This window comes from Anas platyrhynchos, chromosome 2 (assembly GCF_047663525.1).
Source record: "Anas platyrhynchos isolate ZD024472 breed Pekin duck chromosome 2, IASCAAS_PekinDuck_T2T, whole genome shotgun sequence".
NCBI classification, from domain to species: Eukaryota; Metazoa; Chordata; class Aves; order Anseriformes; family Anatidae; genus Anas; species Anas platyrhynchos.
In genome coordinates this window covers 117028753-117048711 of record NC_092588.1, presented here as the reverse complement: position 1 = coordinate 117048711, position 19959 = coordinate 117028753, and the positions used below count along the sequence as shown (strand labels likewise).

The 19959-nt window shown below is 44.8% G+C and overlaps 1 protein-coding gene across 2 annotated transcripts in view; it reads left to right on the top strand.

Annotated features, from left to right (window-relative positions):
• TGFBR2 (transforming growth factor beta receptor 2) overlaps positions 1 to 14986 on the top strand; it is a 58919-nt gene extending 43933 nt beyond the window's left edge. For both annotated transcript variants that reach the window (XM_027451097.3, XM_072033447.1), the window contains 3 exons: positions 1045 to 1186; positions 9249 to 9376; positions 12729 to 14986. In XM_027451097.3, coding sequence (XP_027306898.1) covers positions 1045 to 1186; positions 9249 to 9376; positions 12729 to 12908 — 450 coding nt within the window. In that variant the 3' untranslated portion in view covers positions 12909 to 14986. The remainder of the gene's footprint in view (positions 1 to 1044; positions 1187 to 9248; positions 9377 to 12728) is intronic.
• The last annotated feature ends 4973 nt before the right edge of the window (positions 14987 to 19959 follow it).

Here is a 19959-nt window from a genome sequence, read left to right as displayed (position 1 = left end):
TTGTAAGAGTTGTTTCCAGAAGCATGCCAAATGGCTCTCTCAACAACTGCAGACCCAATAACTGAAATGATCTTTTCCAGTCCTGCTTATCACTGGGCTCTGGACTGATGGTTGTAGGGCAGTCTACAAACAGCCCATCTGAATCTCCGGTCCTACTGCATCATCCACTTCTGAGTGTTTATTATTTGTGTGATCAAACAGTCTCCCATTTAAAGCTGTGTTTGCCTGATCAAAGACTTATTACCTTGGGAGTTTTTCAGGACATGTGTATGTGTGTGTCTGTGTGCATGTAATTTTTTGATACCTACCCTGTGAGGAATTTGTTATTAGGGAGCAACTGGTGCATGATCCAATAATTATTCCTTAAATCCTTCCTTCTGATAAAAACAGACGTTTAAACTTTGCCTTCTGCAATCAAGGTCATAATGTAGACCTCAGCAAAGCTGATAAAATCATTGCTGAAAATTACTCAATGTGCATAAACTTTATGGGAAACAAAAAAGGGCTGATTTTTGGTTTCACTTCAGATGTATGTTTCTGCATTTAGTGTTTGTGTGTCTGGTTTCTTCTGCCAAGCCTGAATTTACCACTTTCATTTTAAGAGTACTGTTAAAATAAACTGCTTGCTCTGTAATATGCAGTGTAAAAGAATACAGGGTGTTTCTTGCTCATCTGAAAGACGCTCGGTCAGTGGCATTTTCTTCAGCCCCAGAGGGTAGAGTTTATCTCTGTAAACAGCCAGAGTGAGAAAACCTGTCAGTGCCAAAATCATGGGCTTAAGGAACTATAAAGGGTTGCTGGGTTTGTTTGTTTGTTTGTTTGTTTTAGTGTTTTTCTTTACCAAGGGAGGTGCAAGTTGGTAGTCAAGACAATGCCAGATTCCCATGGCAGCAGAAAATATGACCTGTGCCAAGTATGGCTTGAATTGTTGGATGCTTGTCAAATGGCACCGCTTCTGTGAAAGCTGATGTCGCATCACAGCAGAATCCAAAGCATGAATTACAGTTTCAGCTCATGAGCTCTGCCCTATCTCCTCTCCTGCAGGTTGGCACAGCAAGGTACATGGCTCCCGAGGTTCTGGAGTCCAGGATGAACCTAGAAAATGTGGAATCCTTCAAACAAACAGATGTGTACTCCATGGCTTTGGTCCTCTGGGAAATGACATCTCGCTGCAACGGTGTTGGAGGTAAGTGCCCTCAGTTTTCTTCTCTCTAAAAGTATGTTTGGACAGACGTGATCTTGTGGTTGTCTGTGGGCATGGGTGATTCTATTTAGGTCTCACTGATTGTTCTAGTGTGTCTGGATACTGTAATCTAACAGGCCTTCAGCAGTATAAGATATACATGAGCAGGCTTGAAGGTCAAGCACCTGAGAGCATGAGAAAATCAGTCCCCAGCTGCTGTAAGGATAAAACTGCTGTTAGGTAGACCACTTTTAAAGATTACTAATGTCTGTTTTTCCTTAAACTATAGCATCTTGAGTAGATATTGAGAGTCTCAGTCTGTCTGTCCTCCCCCAAAATGATTGTAAATATAAGAAGCTTTGAAATATTAATACCAAGAAGTGGTAACTGTCCTCCATTTGCCCTCATGGAATGTTCACTCTGAAACCTAATGAGGGGTCAGTTAAGTGTCACATTAACTAACTGATCATTTCAGTAAGAGCCATCATAGAGATACAAAAACCTTTCTGCTTTCCTGAGATCCCCAGCTGCCACTTATCATTTTTTGTGATGTTGCAAGAGATCATCCACCTGAGAAACAAGGGAGGTTCATTGCATTAAGTGCAGTAACAAAATGAAAATGAGTGGAATTGACTATCAGAATTTCTCCAAAAAGAGCTGCTTTGTTTGTTCATATTCAGAGTTTGTTCACAGAAACAAAATCTCCATTTCTGTTTTGCCTAAAGCTGCCCCCGAATTCCCAGTGTGCAGCACTGGTATGTGCTAGAAATCACAAAAGTTGCTGTTGAGATATCTGCATTACATATTGCTATGTTTGAAAATTTTCACCTTACTTCAGGGACTAAAATAAGACTAAGTTAAATATAAAATTCTTCTGTCTGCTCGTATTGTCTAGTAATCATTCTGACAAAACCTGCTGCACAGTCCAGGACTCCCACAGGCAGTCTGAGGAGTGAGGCTGTTACAGATAACACTGATGTGGATATTATGGAAGACATGTGACTATGTTTTGATTTGTTACCCTACTTCCAAAAGTACAGAGGCTCCCTTTTCCTTGGACTTGGCACAGTTGCATCTCAAAGGGCTGCCACAGAGACAGGACAACTGGCAGGGTAGAGCGCTACAGTATGGGGAACATAGTGTACAGCAGGAAACCAGTGTCCCTTTGGAAGATGCACATAGCTGCTCCTTGTTTCTCTGCTCACAACCATGGGATACCACAAGACTGTCCACCGAGGTCTCTGAGGCCACTCTGCACAGCAGCTGTGCGGCTGCACCATGGTGTCTGTGTGCGGGAGGGAGGAATGCCTCCATCTCAGCCTCCGGCTCTGTCTGACCAGCATTTGGTCTTTGTGGGTGGGCCGCCCTGTGGGCAACAGATTTGCCCCAATTTGCACCCTGCCGGGAAAGCTACAAAGCGAGTATGTGTGCAAACAGCTAGCGCTAGCATAAATGCATGAAAAAACATTCTTTTCTAGGCAAATCTTTGGGGGCAAAAACATGTGGTGCCTCAAGAACTGAAATTCAGTCTGGCATGTTCCAAGGCAAACCTATCCACATTTAACTGTCGTGGTCATGTATGTTTCTAAATGCGTTGGCACAACTTCAGCCTTTCATTAGCACTTTGTAAATGTGGCTGAGGAGATTTAAAATGTGAGAAAAGGGATCTTTGCCCTGTTTCTTGGGCTGTCTGTTTCTTGCATTTAGGAACACACGTTATTAATATAAATATGAGCTGTTCACTGTGGACTCTTTTATCTTTGCTGATGCCTGAGTCCCGTCCTGGTCATATTTGCTGAGCACAGTGAAATGGAGGTTGTAGCAAGAGCAAACCTTATTGCTGCTGTTCTCAAAAGGCAACTGCCTAAAAGAGGATATAAAGGGAGTTTCATAAGGAAGGAAAAATCACCAGCATGTTTAGCTGGTAGAGACTGACCCGTTATAACCTTGAGAAGAAAAGCTGAAGTCATTTTAGGAAAAAGAGAGATCTCTCTGGCTCAGCATACCCTTTGCTTTCAAGGTGGAGCTTAACCCCCATCCCATGATTTTCCTTATTCACTTCATCCTTCAGTTATCCTCATCTCCAGAAATACACTTCTCAAATTTTGGTTCTATATTTCAGTCATCTTTGCAGGTAGCTGAACTCCCTAGCAGAACCACGGGAGTCTTTGGGTAGATCTGTAGGGGGTGGAACTTGGGTTTAGTGTCTTCAACCACAGCAGCTAAAAATAACTCCCAGGATGTACCTCCCTTAACTTGTCATTGGTGCTGAGCTGCAGCAGCATCGCATGGTTTCTCTCATTTCCTTCTTAGATTTTCCCTTGGTTCATGCAGGCTGACTCTTTGCAACCAGCTGGTAAAATATGCTTACAGTGATTCGTGACTGCAGCTCCCCCTCTGCTTCCCTCTCCATCTGTCACCCGTGAGACTCCCTCCTCTCCTTGCACCCTTCCCTCCACTCACATAAACCCCTCTTGTCTTTCTGAACTGATGGGCTCTGAGAGGAATGACCTCATGTATAAGCCAGGGTAGGCTGTCCTCACTGCAGCCAGCCTTTCCAAAGGAGCCGAAAAGATGTAGAGGCCATCGTCCCAGCACAGGCCTGACTGCAGTGTGGGCTCCTTCTCGGTAGAGCAGGTCCATGGAAGTTCAGAGAGCAGCCGAATGCAGAGGTGGTGGCATTAACAACTTTCAACAATTAGGGAAGGAAGCATGTGGGGGGCTAATTGCCACTCAACCCACGTAAAGGTAGGGTGACTTTACTTCTTCTACAAAGGTATCTCTCAGGATCCGTTTGTCAACGTGCAGGTGTTGGGTGAGTGTGGGAGGTGATGGAGGCAGGCTCTTTCACTGCAGCAGCCTTGTCGAGCACAGTCTCTACAGCATGCCAGGCCTTTGCAGTTAGCAGACGTTTAAACAAAAATACCCAGCAGCATAATCCATACTGTGAAGCTGCCGTAGTAAATATGCAGGTGGGGATCAGCTTTCGTGAAAGGCTGTGCTGTTCATTGTTACTTTGTTGTGCTAAATACGGAGAAGCAGAAATGGGGCACAAGGGAAAGGGAGACAGAGGCAAAGATCGAGTTTGACTGATTTTTCACTGGAGTATAATTTAAGAGGCATATTTAGAAACTCAGCAATACTGCTTTGGGGAGAACTTCAACTGCTCCACACTGCCGTTAACTTGGTATTTCATTCAGTGCAACAGCTGTGCACCAGATGCTGCACGTTGCAAGAAATATAATTTTCATCTAAACCACTTGCTTTCAGAGCGACACAGCTTTGGCGACTGAGGCAAGTGTAATTTCTCCGACAGCCTCCTAGAAAGAAAAGAAAACCATCTGCTTTGTATCGGAGCTGCGGCAGCCAGGGGACTGCTGGGGGCAGCAGGAGAGGAGAGGAAAAGGAACCTCTGGATGCACAGGGCTGGTGAAGAGGGAGAAGAGAAACTCCTCAGAAAATGGCAAAGTTGCTTGTGCAGCATTGTACAGCCTGCAGTGTTGGCTGGCTTTGGTGTAGCAGCATAGCTTTGTTTGAAATGGCAGCCTTGCTTTACCAGAGCTTTGTTTAATGCGAATAAAATCTTTATTTAATCTTATGCTTACGTGGGAAGAGTCAGCCAGGAATTGCAACTAAACATTCGTGTATCCTGTAGCCTGTGAAACACTCAGTGTTCATCGTGCTGAGCATGCAGAGGTGACAGTGGTAGCAGTGAACATCTTGGTAGCCTTGTGCAGTGGGGATGTGCCTGCACGTTAAGCCCTGAGGCATCTGTAGCTGAGGCCTGATTTAAGCTTCTGCTGCGGAGAGGAGCCCAAGTGGGACATGCCTGCATTGCGATGGCGTGTGGGGGCATGTAGCCCTGAGATGGTACATCCACACAGTGCAGCATCACCCCACAACAGCAGCTCATCTCCCAGAAATTCCCCATGTGTCACCGCAGTACTACATGTAGGGTATTTGGTGCCATCCTTCAACAAGCCGAGGTAGCGGTAGATAAGATCTCCCTCCTGGGCTCTGCTGCTTTCCCACCTGAGAATCCAGCACACAGTGACTAAGCAGCCTGTAATCAGAGCAGAGCTCACACGCCCCTGACCCTTTGGAAGGGTGGCTGTGTCTTTGATCATCAGATGTGAAGTCACTTAGAACATGTCTGTGCAAGGGAAACTGCAGAGTGAGTTCACCCATCCCAACTCATCCTCACCCTTCCCAGCTGACATTCGTATTTGAAAGGAGTGGAACTGGGAAATCAAGGGAAAATGTGAAGCAAGCATTTGACAACTCCTTGAACTTGGCCATGAAATGGCTGTGGAGCCTTGCACAGTCCCTTTGTGCAACAGCTAAAGAGATCCACCGCCTAAATTCCTCTAGCATGAAGAAAGCCACACTGCATGCACATGCAGATGTGTGTGTACGTATGTATGTGAGCTGTCTCAGTAGCCCCACCATCGATAGATTTCTCTCTCCTGTGGCTCACCCCTTGGAAACTCTAAAAGGAGGGGTGTTTCAAAAGGACACAAAAATCCCAAGCACCAGCTCACTGCTGTGGACTTTGCTCTGTGATTTTTGCTAGCCTTGTTTCACCTCACTCCTGCTTTAATTCTACAAATAAGCCTTCATCTGCCGGCATGAGGAGCTGTCCCACAAAAAAACAGCAAGACAGATCACATGCGGGAGTGTTGACAGGATTTGCAGGTGTGTAGTTCTGGCCTGAAGGAAGAGAATGTCACTACAATGAGTTTAGAGCAGAAGATCACATGTGAGAGGCTTATTCCTCTGAGGAACCCACAGCCAAATTTTCCAAAGCATTCATCAGGCACAACAAATAGAGATTTTCAGTAATAACTCTGTTTGAGGCTGCAATCCAGTCCCAGCCTTTCCGAGAGTTATGGCCATGCCAGCGTTAAAGGGAAGCAGAGGTGCAGTGATTATTAGTGCAAGGTAGCTCACAGCCATAAAGATTAAATGCTGGAGGTTGAAGTTGAAGGAGCCCTGCCATTATTGACTGCTAAAGGTGCTGTAGTTCAGGATACCTGAGGTATTTATGGTACTTCGACCAGTTGTCATTTTTAGTGCCTGACTGGTCAAAAAACAATCAACAGAAACATATAAGTCATGAAAAATAGATTCAGCATCTGTGTATAGCTGTTCATGAGCATCTAGGAACGAACATCTTAACCTACCTCAGACTGGCATCTGTTACATCTACTGCAGCACGTCAACATGATCCATGAATAACCCTAGCTATTACTGCAAAATGTGTCTGACACCTGAGATTCCCCAGCATAAGGAGGATTTACTGCCAGAGGATTCAGTGGGCTTTTCTTTCTAAGGGAGAGAGAAGCGAGATAATAAATAGCAAGAAGATGCTGCATGCTTTTCAAACTGAGGGAAGGCACGGCCGTATTACTATAAAGTCATTACAGAGAATTGCCATCTGGCCTCAATTTCTCCTCCTTTACAAATGAACAATAACAACAAAACAAAACAAACAAACAAAAAACAAAAAACAAAAAACAAACAAACAAAAAAAACAGTTTTTATATTTAGAAGAGGAATGCTTATAGCATAGAAGGAATTTCTTGTACCTGGAAAATGTATTACAAACCTGTCAATTCCCCAGGAAGGCTTTCCCTTCCCCCACGTGAGCCATCTCATAAACCTCAGTGGCCTTCAGATTCAGCTCAGCAAGAGGGAACAGATCAGCACCACAGCACCAGCTTCCCTCTGTTGCACACTCAGACTCCTCTGAGGCAAGCACAGAAGAGCAAACCAGAGCCTAGCTTGCAGGGATTTCTTGAAAAAAGACATATATGTGCTCAAAACGGTCTGTTCACATTAAAAGTAACCTATATGGTGCTGAGAACTTTCCAAACAGCTGACAGTACCACACCACACATGTGCCATTGCTCAACATTTCTCCTTGATGCTTGTCTCCCCCTGCATGCTCTTTTCCAGCCTGTTTTGCCCCTCACACTGTGTTGTGGTCGATTGTCCCTAACAGGGATCATCTTCTCTGCTATTGCTAGGAGATCTCTGAGCCTTGGCTAGTGTCCAGGATCGCTACTGTAATCAAACCATACCCGATGGAGGCGGTGTATAGATCATGCTATTTAGGTTTCCTCAGCAATCTTTACTATTTCGATTACCTTTGTAAGTAAATGCATCTGCTTGGTAATCATTGGGCTTGCACTGCATGGAAATCTGGGTTTGACCAGCAGGATGGGAACTTCTCAGTTATCTTCTTGGGCTAAAGTCTTGTGAATTTACTTTGGCTGAATAATCTCAAACTCGGATCAATGTGGATGAAACTGGTATGCCTTCTTGTGGAGGGAAGAAAGCAAAGCAGACTTTGGCCCTTGAGTCGAAAAGAAAGTAATTTATTTATGAGAAGACAGAGCTTGTGTTTCAGAACTATAGACAAGCAGCAGAGAGTTGTGTGGCCAGTGGCCAGCAGCAAATGATCCAGGAGAGGGAGGGAGAGCTCTGCAGGAGGCATCTGTAGGGTAATCTGCTGGACTACACGATAGTTGTTTGCAGCTGGACCTATAAATGCTAAACATTTAAAGGACGAGGTTTAATATCTCTTCCAAAATGTTTGTTATTATGACATAGGCTATTCTTTTAGAAGTCCCCTCTCTTTTTCTGTAGCTTGTCAAGTCTTCTTCTCATAGCCATCACTAAGCAATGAGATCTACAGCCTTACTCTTAAGGTTTTGGAGAAAAGTCCACCTTTTAGTTATGTTCAATACTACCTTGTTTTTATCATGAGATATGTCAGTCAATGACCTGACCTATGTTATCTCAATACTTAATTACTTCAATATTTTACCGTACCCTCACCTGTCTCTTCAAAGTACTCAAAGCCAAGCTTTGCTGGACACTTTTTCTGGGCCCTTAATCATTGTTATTGCCCTTCTCAGAGTTCTTATTTACTATAAAATGCCCCTGGAGAGGACTGAGCAGTGCTGGATACTGAAGCTGGAACTTTGGTTGCAACATTATACAGCAGCACCATGTCTCCCATCTTGTTCATCTCTCTTCACACATCTTCTAGACACTTGCATTCTTCAGCCTGCCTAGTAGATTACACGTCAGTTTTTCTTGCCCTCAATTAATTCCTAGAAAGAAATAAGAGGCAGCAGAACAGGCCAACTTCATAAATCTTTATCTAATACTAGCAAGTCATTAGGCCTATGAGTAAATTCTCCATCTGTTCCCAAAGAAACCACAGCATTTTCTACACTGTGTCAGCATCTACTATAATATTTCCGCTCTCAGAGATTTCTTGAGTTTCCTCCAAAGGTCCCATATGTCTGCCTCTTCCTTTCTCTCTCCAAAGAAAAGCAAAGAAAATATGCAACATGCAAACAAAAACCAGAATGGCAGCAGCCCCTTCAGGAAGCCGTGCCCCCTGCATCATGGGTCAAAACTGACCTATTTTGGGAAAGAGGCCTAAAATAAGAGCAGACCACTACTGGCTCGGTAATAAACAAGGGTAATGTGGAAGCTTCCAGCACTGTTCCTTGCTGTAACTTTGTCCTTTTCAAGCAACTCTTTCCTCCTAACAATCTGGCACATTAATATCTATGACCTAGATTTCAGTGTATATTTCACCTGGAAAGTGTGTGGGGATCCTGGGGGACCTACTGGGGACCAAAGTAACCATTTCTTGCAAGCTTGGCTCAAGCAAAGCTCACCTTGAAGTCCCTGAGTGTTTTGGCTCAGCAGAGGCTGTGAAAGGCTCCCAAGCCATTACAAGTGACTCTGCTGCTCTGACTGTGGCTAATATGATTATGTACTAAAGGGTTTAAATGAGAACTGTCTAGTTGGCTAGGAAACAAAAAGGGAGGGAGGGAGGGCGGGGACATGTGGGAGAAACACATCTGAAATATTTTTGAACATGCCAACTGGCTTTGCTTTGTTTGGAGCTGGTCAGGCAGAGCAGTGGCACTGAGCAGCTAATCAGTGCCTCCTACTCCTCCGGAGAACAGCCAGCTCCCTTCACACTTGGCACCAGCACAGCCCAGCTGAATACCCTTGTGTTTGCTTATTCTCTTGGCAGAAGTGAAAGAGTACGAGCCCCCATTCGGCTCTAAAGTGCGAGAACACCCCTGCGTGGAAAGCATGAAGGACAACGTCCTAAGAGACAGAGGGCGACCCGAGATCCCCAGCTCCTGGCTTAACCATCAGGTAAGAGCACCACATCGAAGCAGCTGGGAGCCACGCCACACATTTAGCTGCTGCCCAAAGCCTGAGCCTTAGCTCAGCATCCTGCTCAGTGGGAGGGATCTCTCTTTTGAACAGATCAGAGCTCTGCCACATGGTGACACTGATGCTGCCCATGGTTTAGACACCACAGGGTCATTGTGCCTGCCCCGAAAGCACTGGAATTTCTACTGCCCACCAGTGTAATCCGAAAGTGACCATACCAAAAAAAAAAAAAAAAAAAAAGGAAACCTGAGACTCAACAACCATCTAGACAGCCACAGAATAATTAGGGCCTCACAGCACACTGCGTGCAGGCTCTGAAAGGTCAAAGAGAGCAACTTCACACATGCATCCCTTCAGCAGAGAAAACAAATTTCAGCACTTTATCATGGAGAACGGTCATAGTGGAATCCCAGCTGTTGACAGGTTTAAGAAAATAGGAAATGAATCGTCAGCAAGCCAGTTTGTTTTTATTCTGTGTAGTAGCAGTCCCTTTCCCCTGCATGTCGGGAGGCACTCTATCAGCCTTCCCCGTTAGCGGACACCACGGTTGCACTTCCTAGGTGTGATAGTCACGGCCTGATTTCTGAGTAGCTGAAGCTGAATGGAAACAAGCCAAAGGCATGCATTTCTTAAATTCTGCTCTAAGCAGTTTTATCAGAAGAGATAAAATGAGACTCATGTCAGAGAAGTGAGGCTTGGTCATTGCGTTTGTCAATGCGGTATGTTGAGTGGTCTTACAGACAAAAGGAAAGCACAGGGGACATTTATAAAAGCCCAGGCAACCAAGACCAGCTAGCATTTCCATCAGGAGCAATATAACACTCCCTTTTTCATTCCAGTTGGGATGTTAAAATCATAGTCTAACACTTACTTAGGAAAGGCCATGTGAGTGGCTGTAATCAATCACTCCTCCAACCAGGAGCAACACATCTGCTGCCTGATGACTGTGGCAGAGCACAGCCCCTTCCTGGACCAGTGGTATCATTCCTTATGCAGCCAGCTGTAATGAGCAGGATTATTGAGGAGGGGTGCTTTAACTGGGGAGGAGAGCTGTGTTTTGAGGGACACCTGGATATCTGATGTTAGCAGGACTGAAAGGCCCTAGAAATTTCTAGGAGCTAGAGCTACAACCATCTTCTAACTAACATGTTGAGCTGGGAAGGAGAGGTTGTATTAGTGCTCATCTGCGTAGAATAGAAAAGTAATTGCAGAATTATTTTTCTTGTAATTGTAATTGAGCTAATAAAAGTGATCACGAGTTAATTGCAGTTGTTTTTTTCCACAAAGGCAAAACGAAGTCCAAACTGGTAATATACACGTGGTACTTTAGAAGATCCCAATTAACAAAGCAGAAAAGATCCTGAGCCAGATCATTTGGGGGAAAATAAAAAAAATAAGTAGAAGAAAATGCTTAATTAGGAACAGTGTGAGAACTTTCTGAGAATACTCAAAAGTCACGGTCTTCTGTGTGAAAAAAAAAATAGAGCAGTGTAGAGAACTGATTAGGGAAAGAGAAGAACAACAGGAAGGTCTGTGGTCAGCAAATTGAGGACAATAAGTTTTCTCAACAGCAAAAGGAAATCTAACTTAGTACCAATCCATTACAGCATACGAAAGAAAGATATGGCCTATGCTAACGCAAAGGCAGAAGCTGTCAGCAAATATTTCCGTTGTGTGTTTGGTAAGAGTCAAGTGACGCACATGTCATCGAGGTTGATGAAGGCCCCTATAAAGCAAAAGTCACTGGCACTTAAAGCAGGCCTCAGGCAGGGTTAGATGGCGTGGGGCCTTGACTGAATTTGGGGCAGAGCCACTCCTGTGGGCACAAACTGGCTGTGCCCTGGGAAGGGAGGCTTCAGGAGCACCTTCCAGGCACAGCTGACCAGCTGTAGGGCCAGCATCAGTGTGCCAGCATGGCCAGGGCGCCAGGGCAGGGAACCACCGGGGCTTGGGGTGCTCAGGGAGCCAGTTCGTGCCACCCACGCCCCCGAGTACAGGGCATCCTGCCAACTGGGGTGCCCTGTGCTGCACTTGCACATTTCTGGGGCATGTGCAGCGGGCTCCAGCAGGGCTCATTGGAGGCTCTGAGGCAGGAAATGGATGCCTGATAACACAGGCACAGGACATTTAATGAAGGTGGATTTAATTCCCTCCGCTTGAGTCCCTTCAGAGTTTCACGTTGCGCTGTCTGAAATTCAGTGACGCATTGGCTTCAGCAGGGCTGTGACAGTTTACAGCAGCTGAGGATCTGCTTTGAACTCCACAGAAGTTGCTCTTACTGTAATGGCTCTTCCATATTCATTTCCTTCCACTGCAGTCGTGTTTTTGTAATGAACTCATTATTCATCGTGATAAAATTCTGGAATGGATTTACATATTACATTTTTTCCCCCTTAATGAGATTTGTTGCACTATTGATTTCGAGTTAATGTTTAATATTTAATTTAATTTACTGCTTGTAATTTCAATGCCAGCAGAAAACTAATGCTATTTGTATACAGACAATAACGTTCTGCTATTAACATTGACATCAGTCAACATCACCAATTAGGTAAATTACGCAATTAATGCACTGTTGTGAAATGTTATTTTTTTAAATAAGAAGTTTAAGATAAATCCTACTTAATGGGCTTTTAGTGTCATAACGCAAAGCACACAATTTCCTGGCAAATACCTCATGTTTACAAAATGCATTACAAAGATGCAACTGGTTTTTGTTCCTGTAAACATGTGCATCAGCATCGAAATGAAGGTTAAATAGTTACATCTGTGAGTGACATGTGTTTAAGTGTTTGTGGGACTGCGGCCCGTATTTGCACATAGTTTTACTTAGTCTGCGGGGAATTCATAAAGGCTGATGTAGGGCCTGATACTGCAGGCAATCAGAATCTGTTCGAAAAGCCCATACAGAATTCAGGCACGCAAAGGGATGGATGGGTTGAGCAGGACATCATTATCCAGGCAGTCTGATCATATCGATTGGAACAAAAACTGTTTGATTCCCTAACGCTGTTCCAAAGCATCATTTTTCTTATTATGAAGTATCAGAATATACATCCAAGTATGACATTACCAGTGATGTAAGCTGCTGCAAGTACAGCAGTAGGGTGTTTTTCTAAAAAATATATTAAAAAAAAAAAAAAAAAAGCCAATGCCCCCAATACAGTGACAGCAGAGCCCACAAAGCACTTTGGGGACTGGTTCCGTCACCTCCAGCACGTACAAGTAACCCCCTGCACTTCGGAGGGCCTTAAAACAAACTCTCACAGATGCGGTTTGGCGGTGACTCAGACTGTCCCCATCACAGCTGCTCTCCCTGTGCTCTCTGTAGGGCATCCAGATGGTGTGTGAAACCCTGATCGAGTGCTGGGACCACGACCCCGAGGCCCGGCTGACGGCGCAGTGCGTCGCGGAGCGCTTCAGCGAGCTCAAGCACCACGACAAGCTCTCAGGAAGGAGCTGTTCGGAGGAGAAGATCCCCGAAGACGGCTCCATGACCACCGCCAAGTAGCGCGACCCCAAGAGCTCCGAAATGGAGAGAAGTCGCTCCTAAACCTTGGCGAAGGAAGAAGTCTCGATCAGTGCCTTGACTTGCTTCCTGGAGGACTGAGGCTGTCACTACTCCCTTTAAGCTGTGGCTCTGGACAAGGAGATGTATTCAAGGGAGTTAAAAGCCAGGGAGCAGGTGTCATACCCTAGCGTTGGCTGTGCCGTGTCATGGGAGGAGCTATGTATGTATGTAGCACTTCCTCAGGAAATGAGATTTGAGAATAGCCAATAACATTATGCACTTTATTAATGCCTGTATATAACTATGAAATTGCTATTTTTATATATATATATACATATATATATAAAAAATGTGTGTATGTATGTGTATATATATATATATATATATATATATATATATAAACAGCCATGCTCTGAAGGAAAGAGTTTTAAAAATGCCTCCAGGAAATTACCTGTGCATTAGAGATCCCTCCCCATTTAGGGAAAGAACCTGGGGAGACTGGCACATCAGGACACTAGCAATTGTGCACTAAGCACTCTGCCAAAAAGATAGGAATAATAAGCAATAAGAAGATGGCTTTCGAAGGAGACACAATAAGCACCCAGCTGTGGCCCGGGAGCTCACAGTTGCAGGAGCAGTCTCACAGCAGAAAGGCAGATTTGGCTTTGCAGCTGTAGCTATGCAGTCCTGTCTGCTGCACATTTTAGAAGGTTCAGGGATGTCTTTGCCCTCTCGCCTTAACCCCAAAGTCCTCACAGCATCCCACAATGGGAGTGTGAGGATGTTTGCCCCCTCCCGTACGTGTGTTTTCATACAGAGGTCATTAGCGTTACATGTTTATTGCTTTCAATTCATGCTGCTTGCAAGCAGGTTGCAAAATATCAGCAGGATGAGATTTCCCCTCCTCCCTTCCCCACCCCCAAACCATACAAAACAAGACACGACCAGCAATAATCCAAGCAGATGTTTTATATTTGCTCTGCATTCTGAGCGCAGGCAGTACTCTTTTTTTTTTTTCCTCCCCTTTCCTTTTACCTTGATTGTGTTGCTGTAAGAACAAATACTTTTTCCATGTACAGCATGTCTAATTGCTTGACACACCATGGTCTGACTCTGTTCCACGCTTTCTAGAAAAAAGCGAGACAACACCCAGTGCCTTTATTTTTGCACAAGGACCTCAGAGCTGAGGGAAAGATCCATAACATCAGATTAATGTCATATCCTGCCCTCCACGCTGCTTGCATATAGGATAGCAGGGCTTCTGGTCTCCGACATGTTTAGGAAGACAGTTGGCATTACATTGGACTTATATAAATGACAGCAGCGTGTTTAATAAATGCTAACAATTTTATCTTCAGGACTTTTGCAGTGATTTTTCACTTTTTTTTCTTGCCCTTGGCATGTAAGCAGGCCTTGGAAACTAGAAATTCAGCCAGCACAGACCAGTCCTGTACAGCACTATATCCAGTGCAATTTATTAAACACCTTTGACAGATAAACATTGATATTTTTCTAGAAGACATTGCCAAATAAGTCAACAGGAATCATACTCATTTAAATAGGAGTTCAAACTTATGATGGAAAATATTTTATTTCAAGTGGTTTTGTTAGCTTTTGTTCCATTTAAACTAAACTACTCAGAAATATTTAAACAGAGCAGGGCAAAATCTCAGCGACTACAGTGGAATTCAGAGGATGCTGTGTCGAATTTTAGGGGGGAAGGGTGATTCTTTTTTTTTTTTTAATAAAAACAAGAAGTGAGGGAGCTGCAGGGCCGCTGCCATCTAGCGAGGTGCTGCCAGTGCCTGTGCAGGCCCAAAAGAAGGGTCAATACTGACATTTCTTTCTTTTTTTTTTTTTTTTTACTACTACATGTAAAGGATTTTTTTTAATTCTTTTAAGGCATACTTCACCTGTACATCATGTATGAAATAGGAATGTGAACAATATATACTCTTGTTTATCAAATGTTTCAAGCACTTAACTTGCTTTGTAAACAGTGGTGGTTTTTTATTATTTTTTGTTTTGTTTTGTATAAATCAAATGTTTATTGGAGCAAATAAAATAACACCATCTCAGGTTTGTCTTTCATCTCCAGGGCATCCACAGTTAGGAGAGGCCTCTTCCTAAAATGATCCTTAAAATAATTCAGGTCCATCCCTTCTCACCGGAGGCCTGAATGCCACGCTCAGCAAGTCCAGTGGCCTTTGAATGTCTCTCACTTTGCTGATGACTCCTTCCCCCATCGGGTCCTTCCCTTACACAGAGTAACACCAGAGAACAAATCCACACTGGCTGCCCCTGCAGTGTAAAACCTTTCCTGGTCTCAGGGGAGGGGGGAGAAGCAGGTTCACAGTCGATGATCTCTTGCTTCTAGCTCCCTCCTGGGTACAGATAAGGCCTTCGTTAAACCTCGGTCATTTTGGTGCTGGTATTAAAGTGAGCCAGAAGACAGCCCACTAAATCTGTGTCACGGGGAAGTGTATGATTAATGTGCTCGTGCTGCACAGCTTCTGCGCTCTCCTCACCTGGACGCCCCTCCCGCAGGGGACATGAACAGGGCACAAGCTCCACATGAACAAAGAGCGAGGCACATCCCTCGCCACCCCCCAGAAAACTGCCTTGGGTGTGCCTGAGGTTGAACCAAAGCCTGTGCACACAGCACAGCCTGACAGTGCTTGATTTAAGGCATCTGAGGCTTTCCAGGCATCACCCTTTTTTTCAGGGTGTATGTCTTGGTGCCAAAACTTCCACCACAAGCCACACTGGGCTGAATACATCCTGTTGAACCGAGATGTGGGGATCCTCAAGCAGGCACCCAGGTGCTGTTCATGAGGTGGGCAGCATCGCAGAGCAGCTAAGGCTGGCAGGGTGCTCACTGCTCCTGCTCGAAACAGGCCACTTAAGTTGCTCAACACCTTGTCAAACCTAGAGTGTCTTTGATTTCACTACCTTCCTGGACACTCAGTGCTTCAAACAGAGCAACACATATAGCTGATGTAAGGCAGGGTGCAGAGCACAGAGGTCAAGTCCACTCTAGAATGGGAAACACGGGGGCTTTCAGAAGAAGGCTTTGCCTAGGTGTGAGCCCACGCAGACAGCAGTCACCAGCTCTCCCTTCACACCACCTCCCCCCTGCCCCACATATGCCACCACACCATAAATCAAGCTGCACAGTGAGGACGCTCTGCAGAGAGAGGACAGCATGGTGGGGCCTGTGGGGATCGGTCAGGACAGGAGGTGCTGCCAACACCAGGCCTGCCATGGCTGCTCTGACAGAAAGGCCTGGTGGGGTGCCCTGGAGCCATCCCATCCTTCAGCAAACACAGGTACAAAACAGCTCGCAGCACCGATGGGCAGGCAAAGCCTCACTGCCCACACCGCTGCGTTTTCCAGCAGCGCCCTGCCAAGCCCTAGGCATGACCAGCATCACTGTGGTGGGCCCCGGTGTTCGGTGGTGTGCTGATGGCAGGAGCTGCCCCTTGTCGGTCCCCACCGCTGGCCGTGCGTTGTGCAAAGAGCTTCAAGCGCTGACATCCTGTTTACGCTGGAGTAAAGTCAAAGTCATTTTGGCATAACAAGGCAAGAGAGTGTTGCAAAAACAAATAAAAACCATATTAAGAAAATGTAGCAGGCAAACTACAGAGCCCTTTCAGTCTTGAAATGAAGTACACAATATCCCTAAAATAAAGTTCGTTATATACCTTTAATAGTTTTTTTTTCAATTAAGGCCTTTGCCCACCTTTCTTGTCCTAAACGTGCTATTCAACAGCCTTCTGTGAGCAGCTCTTAATTAGCATGTCAATCACCATTTTAGCACCAAGACACACAAGAAACTGCACTGCAGAAAGCAGCCCTTGGGTTTGGTAGTGACCCATGCAGTGGTCTGAAGTGGGATGGCAGAGTTCCCTGGCACAGACTGCCTCCATGTTACCAGTTTGCACAACTCCCAGTGCAATGGGGATTTCACCCCACCAGGCGATTTCCAATAGCTACTGGAAAAGACATAAACAATAAAAGAAGAAAAAAATCACGGCCTAGACCTAGCTCTTGCGGTGGGGAAAAAGAGCATCATTAAGGCATCGTTGTTCTGAATGCTCCTGGAAGCAAACTGTGCCATGTGTCCAGCACCTGCAGTACGGTCCTCTTGTCAAGCCAGCTGTGTTGGGACCCAAGGGCTTCCAAAAGGAACACTGCTAGGAACACTCACTCATTTATTTCCTGCTCCCTAGCTCCTTCTCCTGGCTTTTTTTTTTTTTTTTCCTACCACATTATGTGCGTAATAAAAAACTGCTTATGGCAATTTTTCCCTCCAGCCACAAAGAAGATGGAACAAAGTCTGCTTCAGACAGTCTGCCTGTGGCTCCTAAACACAGTTTGGCTGCATCCGTGCTGCTTATTACTTGGCTGACATTCATGCAAGAGGGTGCATACCATGTGCATGGTCAGAAGGCTCTTGCCTGAAGGTGCCAAAAATGCCGGTCTCGTTCTAGCAAACAGAGTAGGTATAAGACACACCCCTCACTGCACAACTTGGTGTCTCTTCAGGCACCTGTATCCTCCTGGGAGATTCACAGCATGACCCACAAGACCCAACTGGCCTGAAACCAGTGTCTCGTGATGGCTGTCCAGGGCCTGCTGGCTCACAGCACCTTGATTGTTGGCAGCTCTCACCTGTTTTTGACCTCAGGCAGCTGAAAGGCCTTGCCTGTGGGCAGAAAGCTGAAGACAAAGCCAATGGTTTATTGAAATACAACCAAATTGCGATGCTCCTGGGAGGACCAAGCCCAGGAAATAGATTTAAATCTGTTGAATAATGAATGCTTTGAGCACCATCTAATCACTTCATGAAGAGGCAAAGGCAAAAGTCAGCTCATAAATTATCTGCTGTGAAACATCTGCTTGGTTATAATGGTGACAAACCAATCTCTTTGGACTGTTGCACTTACCTAGCTAAAGTCTAAAAAAATAAAACAGTCAACAGTTCGAGTAGACAGGATTGAATTCTCACTAATGGATGTCTGTTCCTCAGGCGACCTGCCGTGTGAAACCAAGTAGAGATGACATCCCTGATATTTCTTCCCATGTTTAGCCAGGGTCTCTCAGGAGGGACCCTCTCACAGTTGAAAACACCCCCTCTTCGTCCTCCTGCACTGTAGCAAAGCTTCTTTGTGGAAGAAGAAACACAAGCCAATGCTCTTCTCACTTTTCCTCCACCCAGGAAGTCCTGCTCACTGCCTACCCTTGCCCCTGCTCCCCACACCCTCCCAGACCACAATCACAATCCCGAGCCTTTTCTGATCCCTCCCAGCACCTCCTCTCTCTCAGCCCTGTGCCCACCATGAGCATCACCTCACCAGGTGCCTAAATCATGGCCACACACACTATTCTGCACAGAAATCAGGTAGCACCTCCATTGTCAGATCAGGGCACTGATGGAAGCAACAAATTGTGCTTGCTCTATGAGAATATGACCACATCAACCACACCATCTCTTTCTGGCATCCTCTGGGGTGACGCATCTGCATTAACACCACCACCACCCACTCCAAATCCCACCTGCTGAGCCATGAGTGAAAATGCACCACCACCCTGGGTTTGCTGTATTGCACAGGGCAGCTTAACAAGGACCTTTGAAATGCCTTTTCTTTTTTCTTTTTTTCTTTTTTCTTTTTTTCTTTTTTCTTTTTTCTTTTTTTTTTCTTTTTTTTTCTTTTTTCTTGTTTCTTTTTTCTTTTTTTTTATTGTTTCTTGTTTCTTTTTTCTTTTTTTAGTTTCCTTTTTTTTTTTTTTTTACTTTTTTCTTTTTTCTCATTTCTTTTTTTCTTTTTCTTATTTCTTTTTTCTTTTTTTTTTCTGCCATGCCTCAGCCACAAGCAAGTTGCTTGTGGGGTTTACAGGACTTCTTTACTCAGGTGATCTGAAGAGGTGTAAAGGGTGTAGGATGTATCATCAGAGCTAGATGGGGAGGGACAGGAGCTGAGCTCCTCATTCCCTCCCTCCTGACAAAACCCAAACCCTGCATTTTCCCTTGTAAAAGTACCAGGTTCTTCGTGCTTTCCCCTTGCAGGAGACCATTTAAGGGTAGAAAACATTTTACAGAAAATATTGATTACATCTAATTCCCACTTTTCCTTGAAGGTGAAAACTGTCTTTCTATTTCTCAAACAGAAGACAGGATAAACTTGACCTAAGATAAACATCTGTCTGTTTGTCTGTCTGTGACTGCAAATATTTAGGACTAAAAGATTAATCTTTATATACTGAATTCCCCATAAATGTATGTGACTGCTTAGAGGATTTCTGCACTGATCTAGCAAGGTTGCCTATGCTATGACACTCAGTAAAATAAAATGATAAACGTGTCAATATGAAGTCAGAATACCTCATTTGGCAATGTATAAGAAAAGCCTCCCTGGACTTGTCGATTCAGCAATTGTGAAGAAAATACAAGGCCCACTCGGGGCTGTTTCAGTGAATCATTGCAACGATCATTTGAAAATCATTTAAAGTAAAATACAATTTTTGAAAGAGCACAGCCTTTTATACAGGGCATATGAATGCCTGCAATGGCAAAAACAGCATTTCATCTTTGATCTAACAAAACTGAGCTAAAGGCTCTTAGAGAAAGGCTCTCGTAAAAGAAAACACAAAGAGCTCCTGCCCTCAGCACCAGGAAGAAAAGCTGCGCAATGCTGCCACCAAGGAGCAGGTGCCATGTGTCTTGCAGCACATGGGTTAACAGGCAGTGCCTTCACGAGCAGCCTATCCATAACACAGGTGCTTAGCAAGTGAAAGATGATCTAACTACTGATACTTGAATGCAGTCTTATTGCTGAAAAGGTGAGCTTTCCTCCTTTGGTGAAATTAAAGCCAGGGTATCGATTCTCTTCAGCCAAGATGCTCACTTTCCATCAACCGCAGGGTGTTCTTGGAGACAGAAGAGAGTCAGCCATACCTTTAATTAGCTAAAAGATTTTGAACAGGGCATAAATCTCATCCCAGAACTTTTAATTTTCCAGTTGTTAAGTCTTGTACACTTCTTCCAGAG